This window comes from Pseudorasbora parva, chromosome 17 (assembly GCF_024679245.1).
Source record: "Pseudorasbora parva isolate DD20220531a chromosome 17, ASM2467924v1, whole genome shotgun sequence".
Lineage (NCBI taxonomy): Eukaryota > Metazoa > Chordata > Actinopteri > Cypriniformes > Gobionidae > Pseudorasbora > Pseudorasbora parva.
In genome coordinates, this window is record NC_090188.1 from 9,029,740 (window position 1) to 9,045,160 (window position 15,421).

A 15,421-nucleotide genomic window follows, 5' to 3' on the forward strand; every position below is an offset into this window, starting at 1 on the left:
ATGCCTTTGATTCAATTTCGATCATTTGTAGTTGACTGACATCCCTATTAATTCACATATCAAACATTTTCAATGATAATGTTTCTATGTCTACCTCCACTGTGACGGCACCTGTAACTCTGCAGCAATGCAGAATGTGTAGATCAGGCTGGATTCAGTCTTGCCACAAAGAGAGTTTCGCAACAGACTTACTGTGGCCTGTCCTCCAGCACAGACGTTGACAATACGGCGTTTCTGTTGAAGTCAGCATCATTGCAAAGCACAGATTGAAGAGTTATTGACCCATACTAATAGTTGATATCACCCTAAATATAACTCCCCTTCATGTGAGTTGCCTGTTTTTCATTGCTTTGCAAAGTGAATTACACATAAAATTCTGCATCTACACTCGATAAAATGCCAGGTTGTTTCAGGTTGTTTGGGTGAAATAGCGACAAACCCACCTGCAGTTTCTTTGTTTCGTTTTTTAACCCATGGTAGGGTTTGTTTATATTTGACTCAAACATGGGTTGAAACAACTGAGAATATTTAGAGTGCACAATGATTCCAAAAGAACTAAAGACTACAGAGAATGATTCAATTTTGCATTCTATTTCTAATTTTAAAAATGTTCAATGAGGTCTTAGACTTTTGGACCTTACTATGCATGGAATGTACACTACTGTTCAATAGTTTCAGGTCTGTAAGACTTTAAAAAATGTAAGTCTCTTATGCTCACCAAGCATATTTTTATTTGATCAAAAATTAAATAACACAATTTAAAATAACTATTTTCTATTTTTACTATATTTTGTCATTTGTAATAAATGTAATTTATTCATGTGATCATTATTATTCATACCCGTCTTCAGTGTCACATGATTTTGAGAAATCATCCTAATATGCTGATTTGCTGCTCAATAGACATTTCTTATGATGTTATATTGAAAATAGCTGCTTAAAAAAAGTGAAAACAGTGGTACATTTCTTCGCATTCTTTTATGAATTGAAAGTTCAAAAGAACAGCATTCATCTTTTGTCTTATGTCAATTTTGATCAATTCATCCATGTAAAAAAAATCATACTGACCACAAACTTCTGAATGTGGTGTACATATTCCAATATATTCTAGAATATAAACATAGTATATGGATATAAATATATGTTTTTATATTTAAAAAGCAATATGCACAATCATATCATATATACAAAAATGCACAGATTGTCTCACTGAATTTCAGAGAAAGAGGAAAATACATACAAATAAGGAAGGTAAGTGTTTTCAAGTGTCCTTATCTCCCTGCAGAAGTTTTTTCACCAATTTAACCACAATGTTACATTGTGTTAAGGTACTCTATGCATAAGGAGGCCAATACAAATATAAAAGAGACATGGTATTTATGCATTTAACATATCCAAAAAAACATTTGGATGCATTTTCTTTGTCATATAAAGTTACAGCTGCATAGTGTACCTTAAAGTGATATACCACAACCATAAAAGTTCCCTCAGAAGGCCAAAGAAAAGCAGGAAAACAGCTGTGTGTTAAGATGTGTCATTATAAATTCCTATAGTGTTTTCAATCAGTTATAATAGAAGGCACCTCTCTGCACCTCCAACAGTGCATGTGGATAAACTAGAGCACAGTTTTCAGCTATGTCTCTCTTTGCAGCAGGACTGTAACACACATATCACGGAATTAGGGATGAGGGACAGCGGACAGCCCACAAACCTTTAACATCAGAGCCTGACTGGAGCGCAAAGCTGCCAGCGTTTTCATTGGGAGCCCCTGCTTAGAATGGCCCAACATACAAATACACGGACATGGATATGGATACATAAACACACACACATATTGTGATAATACCCATTTTTGTTCCATAGCTGCAGGGTGTATCCTTTCAGTCTAGCGCAGTGACCTCTGGGTTTAACCCTAACTGCAAATAACCTACAGTACGACAACCACCCAAAAAGACCACCCTTATTTGCAGCTTTCTAAATAGTCAACTGCCTCCCACGTGGCCTGGCTGACACGCATGAAGAACAAATCTGTTTTGATGTGATATAGTTGTTTGATATGCTGACTAAACTTACTTATAGTGTACATAATGAAAAAACAGTGATTAAATAGTTAAAAAAACAAAATTTTCAACTGCATGTGTCCTGCTGCTGTTTCTGTACTTTCTTTTTCAAGCAAAACACAGTAACATCTGCTCTGCCAAAACTATTTTTCTGCTTTTATCCTGTGTTGTTTTTGAGATTACATAATTGATAAAATAGCTTCAAAAGGCCAAAATTACTTTTAAATAGGCTAGGGCTGTTACCAAAACCACTTTTAACAGAGAGTCTTATCAAATCAAATTCAATTCAGCATGCTGTTGGTTAAATTGCCGTGTTTACATGAAACTGTGATTTGAGAGAGAGAGAGAGAGAGAGAGAGAGAGAGAGAGAGAGAGAGAGAGAGAGAGAGAGAGAGAGAGAGAGAGAGAGAGAGAGAGAGAGAGAGAGAGAGAGAGAAAGAGAGAGAGAGAGAGAGAGAGAGAGAGAGAGAGAGAGAGAGAGAGAGAGAGAGAGAGAGAGAGAGAGAGAGAGAGAGAGAGAGAGAGAGAGAGAGAGAGGTTGGGGGGGGCTGATCAAATTTGAGGCCCTGCCTTGGCATGTACTCATGTGCTACCTATCCGAGACTATCCAAGCTGCCAATCCATTATTCCTTCCCTTTTTTCCTCTGTTAATGTCTCTAAATGAACCGCAAAACATGTTGTACATGTCTTTTTAAGTGTAAACAAGACAATCACTTTGACAAACAGAAGAATATCACGTAAAACTGGAATGAAAACATATGCTTGAGATTTTTCAGTCAGCATTCAACACCAGACAAGCTTTGAAGCATATTTGAAGCATAGTGAAACCATTCACTCACCCTGTGAGTGTAGTCACCACATACACCCTAGAATAAAAAAGAAAAAGAAAGAAAAGATTCATGTGTTGTCCTCGAAGGCCATTTCAGAAATCTTAGAAAATTAGCTGCTATTTTAATGCATGATTCTACCTTCTCTCCTTTTGGACCAGGTTCACCCTGAAAAATAAGATTTGAACAAAACACTTAAAATCCATCCAAAATATAATTCATGCATAACGTTCCATTGCCACGCAAAAAAAAAAACAAAAAAAAAAAAAACTGTGGAATAATATATTAATATATATTTAAGCAAATACTTACTGGTACTCCTTTAGGACCACGAGGACCCTGGGAAAATAATCACAATTGCAATATGGCGGTGTTATTGGATTGTCCGTGATTATCTTTTCCTGTTTACAACCAACAATGCCAAACCTCTCAGTCATAACAAGCACAATCGCACCAATCAGTTACAAAAAAAGGCTAATTGCTAAAAACAAAGCTACTATTTTGCTAGGCTAAAGTATCAATGTGTGCTTGTATAGAGAGCATTTCTAGTATTTCTAGTTGCTAGACGACACTCGCGGCAGATTAGATTTGCTGCCGCTAGGGTGCGTCTAGATTTCGAGGCTACCACAATGCATCATGCCCTCTGAAAAACATGAAACCCACAGCCTTAGAAAAGTCAGAATGATTCCAAGTCATAATATTCTTTCAGAAATAGCAACAAACCAATTTCTGTAATACTTCAATATAAGGGTAAAAGCAAATGTGGAGCATGAAGAATCTAAGAAGAAACTTATCAATAATAATGTTGGGTATATTTGTGTAAGCTTTGTATTACTTTAAAAGCTCAGCGAGGCATGTTCAAATGATCAGCAGGGGCCGTTCAGCTCTGATTCTGTCTTATAAAGGTGTCATTTCAGAAAAGTGCTTCTCTTTTATAGTTTCTAAGCTTGCCGTTTCTCACGATGCTATAAAAGAAAGAACATAGAGGTTGTACTCGGTTTCATAAGGAATGGTTTAAAACGCACAGCCTGGGAGCCAAATCTATCTGCCCATTGTCTTTCATCACGTAAAAGAAAATTCTTGACTACATTTTTCAAGTCAGTTTAAGAAGACAGAGCCAACCCAATGTCCTTGTTTTAATAACACAGGCTAAAGTCAGATATTCGCTTTAAGTTACTTTTGACAAACCCCACTGAATAAAACGCGGTCTCTCTCTCTCTCTCTCTCTCTCTCTCTCTCTCTCTCTCTCTCTCTCTCTCTCTCTCTCTCTCTCTCTCTCTCTCTCTCTCTCTCTCTCTCTCTCTCTCTCTCAAACACACACGCGCAAACACGCACACACACTTCCCATAAATCAAACTACAAGAGTGTTGTTCTTGTGAATTTATATGGCCATGCTTACAGCCTAGATAAACATCACTGTAACAAGCCATCTTGAAAACAAATGGCTCTACTGGTGAGTTTTATGGACACTGACAAATTTTTCTTTATGACATGTTTCACTTCTTTTACATATTTCTCTTTATGATGAATGGTTTTCATTCCAACGGTATTTCATTAGTAAAGTGAGCATGACAGATCTCCTTATGTGTGTCCTTTTAAACTGAAAGTATTTAGATTTGTATTTTAACACTTCAATTAATTCCAGCCAAGGTGTGTTTTCTTAGGATCACATTTATAGGAAATTGTTTTTGCACTGCATCTCTCAAGCCAGTTAGGAATGGTAAGTTAAAATGGTCACAAAAAATACTTACCAAATCACCTTTTGGACCATTCTGTCCCTGTAAGGTTGGGGGAAAAACAGGCAAAAGTCTTTTTAGGTAGCACAAATAACTTCAGTCTTTGTACACATATCGTAATTGATTCAATGTTCTGTCATGATGGCTACAATAGTGAATTTATTATGATAATTGGCATAATTATTATTACCATAATTATCCTCTTCATTGCCGAAATGACCGTCAATTATCAATTACTGCCAAATAATTTGGTACAAGGGTTCGGAGGTTCCAAACCTGCACGAGTGTCAATTACTCAAACATTTGTAAGGAATGAAGCGAAACTCACGGTTTTCCCGTCCAAGCCGATGGGGCCCTAGAAAAAAGTGGGAGAACAGCAGATTGGCGATATTGTGAAGGCACAAAATGGCTCAAATTCTCTAGCTAATGCTAATGTTACAACGTTTATGAAAAAAGGTATTTCCTTAAGGATCAGGCTAAGTTAAACACTCACTAGACGCACTGAGGGTAATGTATTTTAACTCAGTGTCCTGCTGAACAGTGATCATACAGGGTAATAAACACCTGAAAAGGGCCTTTAATATCCAGAGAAGGTAGACAGCCTATAGAAAGGGTTCTAGGACATGTATATACCGTACAGTGCTTATATGACAGCTGCACAAGTCTACTGTACATTTAGTCTCACTTCCTTGAGTAATTTCCAAGTGCATCAATTAAATAAGGGCCAGGTAGTTAATTGCTGGCTTTTATAAACTCACAAATAAACTGAAAGTTTGTCCAGTTGGCTTCAGACAAAAGTCACTTACCGGAAAGCCTGGAAATCCTCTAGTACCGGGCTGTCCCTGAGGGGAGACAGAAAGAAAAAAGATAAGCAGTTATTTTCTATACGAAAAACATGAGGATTATGTGAACTCGATGAAAGGAGGTCTGTGTTGAAAGACGGAGTATTGTTCCTCCAAACTTGTGTCGTAATTGAGTTTGAAGGACAGGAGCCTTCCTGCTCTGTAGGAAGCACTTTGTGTGGGATGAGGAGACAAAGACAAATAAAGCTCTAAAAACTGTGGGACACTGACTGAAATTCAACGCTGGAAAGAACTAACCGAAAGACATTAGAGTTGTCCTTATTTAATTTGTTAGCCTCGTCTCATTGGGTCTCACATACTGAATTAGTAAATGTCAGTAATCATTAGTGCTACTTTCTCCTGTGAACAATAGTAAGTTTGCTTTCCTGAATAAACTTTTGCAGCCCTTGGGAAAAGAGGAAGTCATTCAATATGCCTGGCAAAAAAAAAGACTGCGTTGGAGCAACCTGAGAGAAAATTACAAGGAAGAGGTGAACGGAGCTAATGAAGGGGATTGTGTGTCTGGGTCTCAGGTAGTTATTGGAACATGGCTTATTTTCTCAGCCTTGGGAACCTAAAGGTCTGGAATAATGGATGTAGCAGCATGTGCCCCCTCAGAATCACACAAAATAGGACTGACAACGTTAATTTTGTTGGCATGAAAATGTAACAAAAAGTAACAGAAAACAATTGAATACAACATCCAAGTCCAGTGAAAGAAAATTCCTCTAAACCAAAAATCCACTATGGGCGCAATCCATAACATTCTTCAGAAGTGATACAACATCAATTTTCTGACTGCAATCGGATCTTGGAAATTAAACCCAGATTAAATGTCGTTTTCAGGATAGACACAATTTTTCAAAGTGTAACTTGAACAAAACACAGACACCTAAGACAAACTGGGGCCCAGTGGGACTAAGAAATCTAGTCCCACAAATTGTTCCTTAAATTTTATTACATTGTTACCTTTGCTGTTACAATGTTACCTTTATATGAATTTCTAAAGACAGAAATAATAAAATCAGTGTATAGTTTTGTGGGTTGGGTCCATTTTTTCTTTCCATGTGCATATTATAGAATAGCTTGGATTTATGTTGCATCTTTATAACTTTCAAAAACTTTGGCCCTGACCTGATCAGCAAGGACAATCACTGTAACTCTAATGACAAGTCAACACATTACGATCACTCTGTTTATTCCCGAACTGCCTTACTTGCGTGAGAAAGAAACTGTTACCAACCTATCAGGTCTACCTGCCTGGCTAAAGCAGTCATTTCCGCTGGCCTCTCCACACTTCTGCCTCAAATCAACCTCTGTGACCCTTTTGGAGGTGAGGACAAACCCTATGCTTTCAGCTCAACTGCTGAAGACATTCCCTTTGAGGCAGCCCTGCAATGAAACTTCACCTGTCACCGGTTCTCTATGCCTGATGTCCACTTCTGACGCCTTATTACAGGTGATGGGTCAGAGGTATAGAGCAGTGTATAATCAGCAAGCAGAAAAACAGATGTCTGAACAGTCTGATGGCCCTGCCATAAGAATGTATTGGGATGAATGGGGAAACCACAGCACAGGACAAAGTTCTGCACGGCATAATCAACAAGGAAATTGCGCTTTTGACGGCATAACATTACGAGTTTGTCTTACTGAGTGGAATGCAAAGAAAGGAAAAGAGTGCCAGGTTGGGGACAAGCCCCATTTCGCTTGATGACTGACCACTCATTAACAGATAAAGCACAATCTGTACGTATAATGCCTGGATTATAATGGCAAGGGCTGGGATGTTTTCATTCCTTCTTGCTAATGAAGATGAGATTCCAAATGGGCGTCATTACGTGAGAGTCACAGCCCCAAAATACACTGATGAAGTGTAAGTGCTTCCATACAAGCTGCTGTGGGATTCCTGTCCTGTTCGTGCACATTAGAAATCAGGTCTTGATTAGACGAGATTCATTGGATTTGCTCCACATGCTGTAGTGTGCTGGATGACGCTGACCCTGCTTATCTACCCTACACCATATATTTTTCGAGCTCACTTTGGGGTGGTCTGTAAGTCAAGTGCAGGAAGAAAAACAATAGAACAGCCCCTTGCCAAGAACCCTTGGAATCATAGGATTGAGGCCAAAAGTGGCTCAAATCTGTACCTCTAACCTGCATCTACTCTGAAGATCTGATATTAGAGGAAGATGATGAAGAGTTTAAGCAGTGGCAGAGCAAACACTTACAGGAGGTCCTCGTGGGCCAATGATAGACAGACCTGGCTCTCCTGGCGCTCCCTACGGACAGATAAGAGAGGTAGAAAGACAGTGAGGAGAGGAAGTGACAGAAAAGAGAAAGAATGATATTCACTAAACTACACCTAGTACGCACAGCCAGATGTATCAGTGAATATATTGTATCTGCAGAATAGAACAACTCTTTCTGAAACACCCTATAACATCTGTTTAACATAACTCTTTCGCTAAGCCGCCTCACGGAGAGCGCTTGCATGTGGCTCAGAGGTGAACACTGTATTTTGGTCTGTAAGTTCAATTTAAGCAGACCCTGGTTCTCATTTCAGAGTCGTAGTTTACATCTTGACAGCGAATTGAGAGGGTCAGGGAGCACTGCTGAGCAAACAGCAAACGGCCCGGCGGGCTGGTTATCTGGTGTAAACTAGGTGATTTGCACTGTGTCGGCCTGTCCGCAGCACTGCACCAAACATCCAAGTGCAATCCCGCAACGCTCTGTGGTCAGACAGGAAAGCTCTCGGGTTTCCAGCACTTTCCCTAATTAGCTCTCTCATGTGAAACTCTATCAGGAAGACACCTTTGATGACTCAGCCATCCATCAAATTGTGGGCAATTTTTAATGTTTCTGGTTCAATGCCCACTTTATCAGGGGATGAAGGAGTATTTGTTTTAGCACTTTTTTGAGTCACCTATAATGGTTACTAGAGAGTGAAAGGGGTGATGTACAAGACTGATTTTCAGGTTATGGAAAAGGAAAGTACTCCTAAGCTTTGCCCCCAAGGTTTATAGTTACCCACAGAATCCTGCAGAGATCTGTGCAAAAGGACAACTGAAGATCTAGAGATATCCCTTTGAACAGGCTTACATTACAAGGATTTGGCAGCTAGGAATGGGTGCTGGACAAAGAGTCCAAATATAATCAGCCAAAGCAGGAGCAAATTCTGCTGATATTTAAGAATTGGTCTTACTAATGAATGATACGATCTTCACAGATTTCATTTCGTTCAACAAGTAATCCTTTCTGTCTACAGAATACATTATCTGTAGTTCTGCAGTTCCTGCAAAGTTCAACCAATCAATCACCGATTTGCCTGATTTTCGTTCCGGCTTGAGCTTTCCAACACAACTACTTATGATTCAACTGAATTTATTTGCATGAGTTCTGAAGCGCTAAGGCTGCCAGCTTCAGGTCTAGCATGCCCATTTATCTCTAGGGGTTTTTGTTTTGATATCTAATGAAGTGAAGTTCTTCACCCAACATTTGTTGGGTCAAGACTTAACCCTGCTACAAGGTAAAACATGACCACACTTTAAAAGAGGGGATAAAAAGCAAACCCCTGAAACAACAAGGGAAGCCCACTGATTATTCTGGATGAGAATCTGGTGGGTCTTTCCAAGGTCGTATATTGTCTGCTTCTCTACTTGTCGGCCTGGTGGTCACATCACTATTTATTTCCCTTCCAAGTTCTGTAGAACCACAGTTTTGCTGGCAAGCAAGGGTAACCATCCAGAAGTTTCACTACTTTTCTGTGATGGTGAAGGATGAAGAATATGTTTCTCCTCACATTGCTTGTTCAGCCTCAGACATTACATATCACTCCAGCTTGATGAAGGAAGGCCGCAGAACTGCTGGCTTGTAAAAACACTGAGGAGAGTTGCCAAATGGGACTGGTTTAAGAACGGCTCAAACCACATTTGCCACAACAGGAACTGAAGCTCAATGTACTAAATTCAGTTTAGAGTACTCAGTCATACCAAATACAGAATCAAAGAGACACTTCTATTGACTACACAACATTTGGATAGCTCTGTCCCGAAGTGGTAGGATTTCGTAAGCTGCTCCATTCCAAACATCTCTTTGTCTAGAGTGGGGAGTCTTAAAACTTCAGAGTGCTCCAAGAATAAACACAGGTAATCCAAGCATTGTGGGAAACGTCTTCCGAATGTGACCCCCAAGGCCCTTCAAAATAAAGCCCGAAGCCTTCCTGATATAAATCACGATACCTGTGCACTTTGTGCAATGGATTCAGGTCGACCCCCCCCCCCCCCCCCGCATCAACACAGCCACCCACAGTGAGAGAGTCTCAATTTTGCACATGCAGGCCGACGTCCTGCACTTACCTTCTCCCCCAGGTTTCCCTTTAAGCCCTGGTCAGTCACAGCAGACACAGTCACATGCACAGTGAGAAGGAGAGAGACAGAGAGAGGAACCAGGGTTAGCAAGGTTCTGAGAGGACACAGGCATGCAGCAGCCTGAGACGGAGCGTTTGCAGGTTGGGGAATGGGACACACTGACGTACTGGGGCATTTTTGGTTGTTGAGGGGTGGAGGCTACAGGGGAACGGAAGCACTGGAGTGTTACACTGCTGGCCCGTGGGGAGTAATGGATAGTAGATGAGGGGGCTGCTAACTTTTCTCACAGACAGACTGGTCAGTGGAGGAGGTTGGAGGGGGGGAAGGATAAGCCATGAAGAGTGAAAAAAAAAAACGCTTCCTGTGAGAATCTAAAGGAGCACAATGTAGCTTTACACTGGGTGAAATATGGAAAACTCGGCTTGGGGCTCACAGTTTGAGCTGAACACTGCTGACTGCTTTTAGGTAGGGATTGTTTTTCAAGAGAAAGCATTAGGGTGAGCTTAGAGTATGCAACCATACAAGGGTCAAGATTCTGGAATGTCTCCTTTGAGGACAATGCCGTTTTATCGGTCTCTTAGTGAAAATGTTTAAGGAAGAGTAGCTGCTACGCTCTAGGGGGACATCTACTATATGACTATGTGGATTTTGGATGACCCTGATTTCTATTGTGACACATCATGCATTGCGCTAAACTGAAAAATGGCCAATTCCAAATGCACAAATCTTATGAATAAGGAGGTAAAATAGAGCTCACAACTGTCTGTGGTTTTCAGATCTGTTTTTCTCGTCTTGAATATATATACATATTGTCTCTCTGTGGATATATATCCGAAACTTTTCTTCCAAGATATCCTCTAGGTTTGGCTGTGAATTTTACCCTCTCAGCATGTAGTATGTAACTGATAAGAAAAATAGCTTTTTTTAAAGTCTATTTTCTATTTAAAGTTCAACAAGTAAATCATTTTTACATGACTGAGCAGCCAAGACAAACTGAGTAATAAAGAGAGAGAATTTCTCATCAAAAGCAGCCAGAAAGAACTCTGTTCTTCAGCCCTTGTTCAAATGTGACAGGGAAATATTTCACTTCTCAGTCAGACATTTCCTTAAACATCAATGTTGGCGATGAAGTGGAAACCATTTTCTGGCTGAATAAATAAAATATAGTTCTTGGTTTATATCATATAGTTGCACTGAAAAGCTGAAATGCTACATTAAACATTCGGAAGAAATGAATGTGAAAGCTTGTGAATGCTTACATTCAGAGTGCAAGCTAAAACAGGCGATAACCAATGGTACCGGATGTTGTATAACATACTTTAGCAAATAAAGCAAACATTAATCTTGTCCAATCTGACCTGACAGGATGAGTATGGCATAAATGACATGGAGTAAAAAAAACAAAGGTGTTGTACAGTTAACTACAAATGATGGCATGCCACTGAGCACTGATGACCAATTATTCAAGACTATACTGATATAAAACAAACTATCTTGTTGGGCTAAGTGCATATTATCAAATCACTCACCATTCTTCCAGGAATGCCCATTGATCCTTTGTCTCCCTAGTGGTCAATGCAAAGGAAAATCAGGAACAATAAATCTGACAGGCTAAATCTATACAATCTCCACAGTTACTTCCACTACTGCTAGTGACTAAATGACATTCAGCCAAAAGCTGACCAGGTGTGATGCCAACTAAATGTCTACTAAATTACTAAGCATTCACCTACTGGTAAATTGATAGCTGATAATGCAGGCATGCCAAAGCTTTCTTCAAAAGCTAAAAGTTAACTACTTAAGAATTTGAAATGAATGTGTTGAAGTCAGAAGGCAAGCGTCAACAGTGATTATATGATCCCAGTGAAAGCATGGGGTTAATGCAGCAAATATTTGTATTAGAGCCATTTCACAGTGCTTGCATTAGACGATGTTTGCAAGCTGGCCATATCACAGATGATGAAGTGACTGAATAAGTGTGGGAGCATGACAGTTTGTTTCCTGTTGGAAGGGTTTAAAGGAGAAGTTCACCTAAAAATGAAAATCCTGTCATCATTTATTCACCCGTATGTCCCTTTAAACCAGCATGACTTCCTTTCTTCCACTAAAAAAACTTGGGATGTCCATGCTTCATTCCATGCAATTACGAAGCCTTCAAGCTTTTAAAAAGTATGCAAAAGCCCCAAAAAGGTATAATGATCAATGGAATCAACAATAGAATCCTCTCCATGGAAAGCCATACGGGTTTAAAACATTAATCCTAAATGATGACAGAATTTAATTTTTTTAGGTGAAACATCCATTTAACAACTATGAACTATAAAAACAATCCATCCTATGAAAATTAGCTATTTGCACTTAAACATCACACCACTTCCTGGCTTTAACTATGGAGAAAGTGCCCAGAACACATGGCAAATGTGTATGTAGGAACCCGAGATCCTGATATAATAAACGGTCATAGGGATTCACCATTTGTAGTCCTGGACTAATGCTTTTCCAAACATTTTACACTATGTAACATAAACTCCTGCGATGTTGAAGTGACTTATTATGCAAGGCTGTCTATTCCTACAGCTGCTTTTATTTGCATTCCTAACGTTGCAGGTCAGTGTATTAGAAGGGCTGGGAGCGTTGACAGCTTGCTGACGACTCACTCGAGTAACACGTAAATGGAAAAGGGGGGCGAGGGGGGTAGATGGTGGGTTAGCTACGACCCCATACCTAAGTCAACAAAACATTTGCTAAAACAATGACTGAGCTCACGGACTGTAGCTTTGCCGGTACCTAGTTGTTTTAAAGCTGTTAAGATAAAGATTCCAACATCAGAAGTGTCCATTGAGTTTGACCTTCAGAGTTAATTTGCTGGCTGCTGCTCAATGTCCCAAGGGTAAAGTCGCTTGACTGAATTATCTTGGCTCTGTCCAAGGTGCTGATTTGAGATGAACTTAATACTGCTTTATGGCATTAATTAATAATACTGTGAACTGTTAGTATAACTTAGTATATTTATAAATATAAAGTATAAAGTATATTTAAGTATAACTTATTTAATGGCTGTAGATAGATAGATCTACAGCAATAAATTAGAAGTAGCTTAAAGTACAATACAAAGTCCAGACTTATCCAAATGAGCCCCAAAGTACTTAACTACAAATCAGAAGTGTTAAATAGCAATGCATACAGTACACGCGAATGTGCAGCAAAGCTTAAATATACAAACCACAAGTATCCCTTAATAGTTCAACAGAGCGTGAATGCCAATATCAATATTTTTTTGAAGAACTAATCTAATGGACACATTTTGTGTAAAATCCTCGCACCCCCTTCCCTTCCAACCCCTACCTTCCATCCTACAAAAATACAAAATTTCATCTCATTTCCTGAAGATGCAATCAATCAAAAGCTTTGGCAAGGGATCACATTCACACTTTGACCAGACCTGTCAACAATTTGAACAAAATGTTCATAAAAAAAGATTTTATGGCAAAGTTTCACAAGAAGAGCTGTCATGAGTGATAGGGGTTTGTAGGTTATAATTGGCAGGTAGGACTAGAGTTCACATACTGTATAAGATGGACTTCTAACATGCCATAATGAAAGACAGATGTTTGAGTTTTGGTTAGTAATATTAGAATTACATTCAGAAGATTGGATCCAAAAAACAGACAAAGGGCCAGAGAGAATACAATCATGTATAAAATACAATGTGCTATCTTGAAGGAAATAGATACTCATTACATTAAGTCTAGCTTAGCTTATCTGGTTTAGGACAATGTTCAGTGGGTTCAGACCACTAGTGCACTACTTTGGAGACATTCCTAACTTTAAGCTTTGTCTATATTTCAAATTATTTTACAAGCATAACAATGGAGTTCACAAGTTTGTGTAAAACCGGATGATCTTGTTTTCCAGCATGATTAGAGAATGATCTAAAGAACATCTCGAAGTTCAGTGGAAGACGGATCAAACTACGGAAGCTTGTTTCCGCCACGGAATAAAAAAAATAAAAAAGGTATATTGCGACTTTTTATCTCACGGTTCTGATTTTTTTTTTTTTTTGAGAATTCCGTAAAGATGCAATTGTGAGCAAAGTCAGAATTGTGAGATAGAAAAAGTCAGTCTTTTTCCCCTCAGAATTGGACTTTATATCTCACAATTATGAAAGAACTCAGAACTGTGAATTATAACGTCAGAATTGTGTGAAATAAGATAAAAACAGTCAGAATGGCTCATTAAAATGTTTTACTCTGTGGTGGCAACAGCTTCCATATGAAACAATTTATACATTTAGTCATATTCAAATGTTTCCAATGTCTTTACAAATTATATAAATAAATTATACAAATTATATAAATAAATGATCTAAATTCCAAATTTAGACATATACTGTAGGCTATTGTACTCAACTGTATATACAAATAAGCTAAATCTACTCTCATTGGTTGTATATTCTCAGTCCCTTGGTTAAATTGTTGTCTCAGTGTGTCCTAATTAAGAAGCTGTATATGAAATGCTGAAATGCTGCATTTTTCGTTTTCTGGTTCAATTGTTTCGATACAGCTTCTTAAGAATAAGACACTACTAGAGAAAGGTAAAGTACAAGCACCCAAACAAGATGGACAGACAATAGGACACGTTATGAGACAGTTACCGGAAAGCCTGCTCGTCCAGGTGGACCCTGAAAAGGGGTGAGAGAAATGGGTACAGAATAAAGAAAGAACCAGTCAACATTACCAATTAAGAAGAACACCACACCCTGCCAAGCCATAATAAAATTCAGTCTGCTTTTACAATAATGCTGTTTTCAATACTGAATAATGAAAACTATTTTATTGAGCAACATTACATTTTTATTGTGGCAAGGCTCAAAGGTAACAGCAGGAAAACACTCCACAGAAGCATTCCACAAATGCAAACACCATCAAATGTTTTTACAACAGAATTTTCTTTGGACCCCAGAAAATCTTTTTTAATATAATGACATGTTTCTTTTTAATTGTTGAAAGCTGGCTTTAAAAAAAAGCTTTTTATTTTGATTTACATGTATTTATCCAGTAAAAATACAATATACACATTCCTAAAACAAGAATTTACGCCAGAGGAAACAAACATTATTTTTTTTTTTTTTCAGAGAATATATATTTAATTAAGTTTAATTTTATGACACCACTGGCATTTACTAAACATTAATAATTAAATATTTATGCTTAAAAGAATAATAAAAAATATGGCTGTGAGATAAAATATATATAGCCTATATAATATTGTGTATAATAAAAAAAAATCTGTAATATTTTTTGAAAACAAGTCTAATTATCTTACATAATTTCCCCTGTAAAATATCTTTATTAAGGGTGTTTATATAAGTACTGGAAAACGAGACAAATGCAGATATTTTCTTTGTGAAAGTCAATTCAGTTCATGTCATCACTAATCATGATTGATATTTGAGTGAGATCGTTTCAGTGTATTTAATAAGCATTTAGTGCTAGCATGAACAATGAATAGTACCACATGTCTGATTAAAAAAGAGGTTCATTAAGAGGCCCAAGCATGCATGAAACAGTTATACAGATGAAGGCGCTG

The 15,421-nt window shown here is 38.3% G+C and overlaps 1 protein-coding gene across 1 annotated transcript in view; it reads right to left on the minus strand.

Annotated features, from left to right (window-relative positions):
• The window catches only part of col13a1 (collagen, type XIII, alpha 1), a 47,261-nt gene extending 32,643 nt beyond the window's left edge, over positions 1-14,618 (minus strand). The window contains exons 1-10 of the mRNA XM_067422284.1: positions 14,487-14,618; positions 11,362-11,397; positions 9,821-9,847; positions 7,694-7,744; positions 5,430-5,465; positions 4,952-4,978; positions 4,639-4,665; positions 3,200-3,226; positions 3,029-3,055; positions 2,900-2,926 (exon numbers count right to left, since the gene is read on the minus strand). Coding sequence (XP_067278385.1) covers positions 2,900-2,926; positions 3,029-3,055; positions 3,200-3,226; positions 4,639-4,665; positions 4,952-4,978; positions 5,430-5,465; positions 7,694-7,744; positions 9,821-9,847; positions 11,362-11,397; positions 14,487-14,603 — 402 coding nt within the window. The 5' untranslated portion in view covers positions 14,604-14,618. The remainder of the gene's footprint in view (positions 1-2,899; positions 2,927-3,028; positions 3,056-3,199; positions 3,227-4,638; positions 4,666-4,951; positions 4,979-5,429; positions 5,466-7,693; positions 7,745-9,820; positions 9,848-11,361; positions 11,398-14,486) is intronic.
• Positions 14,619-15,421: the final 803 nt, after the last annotated feature.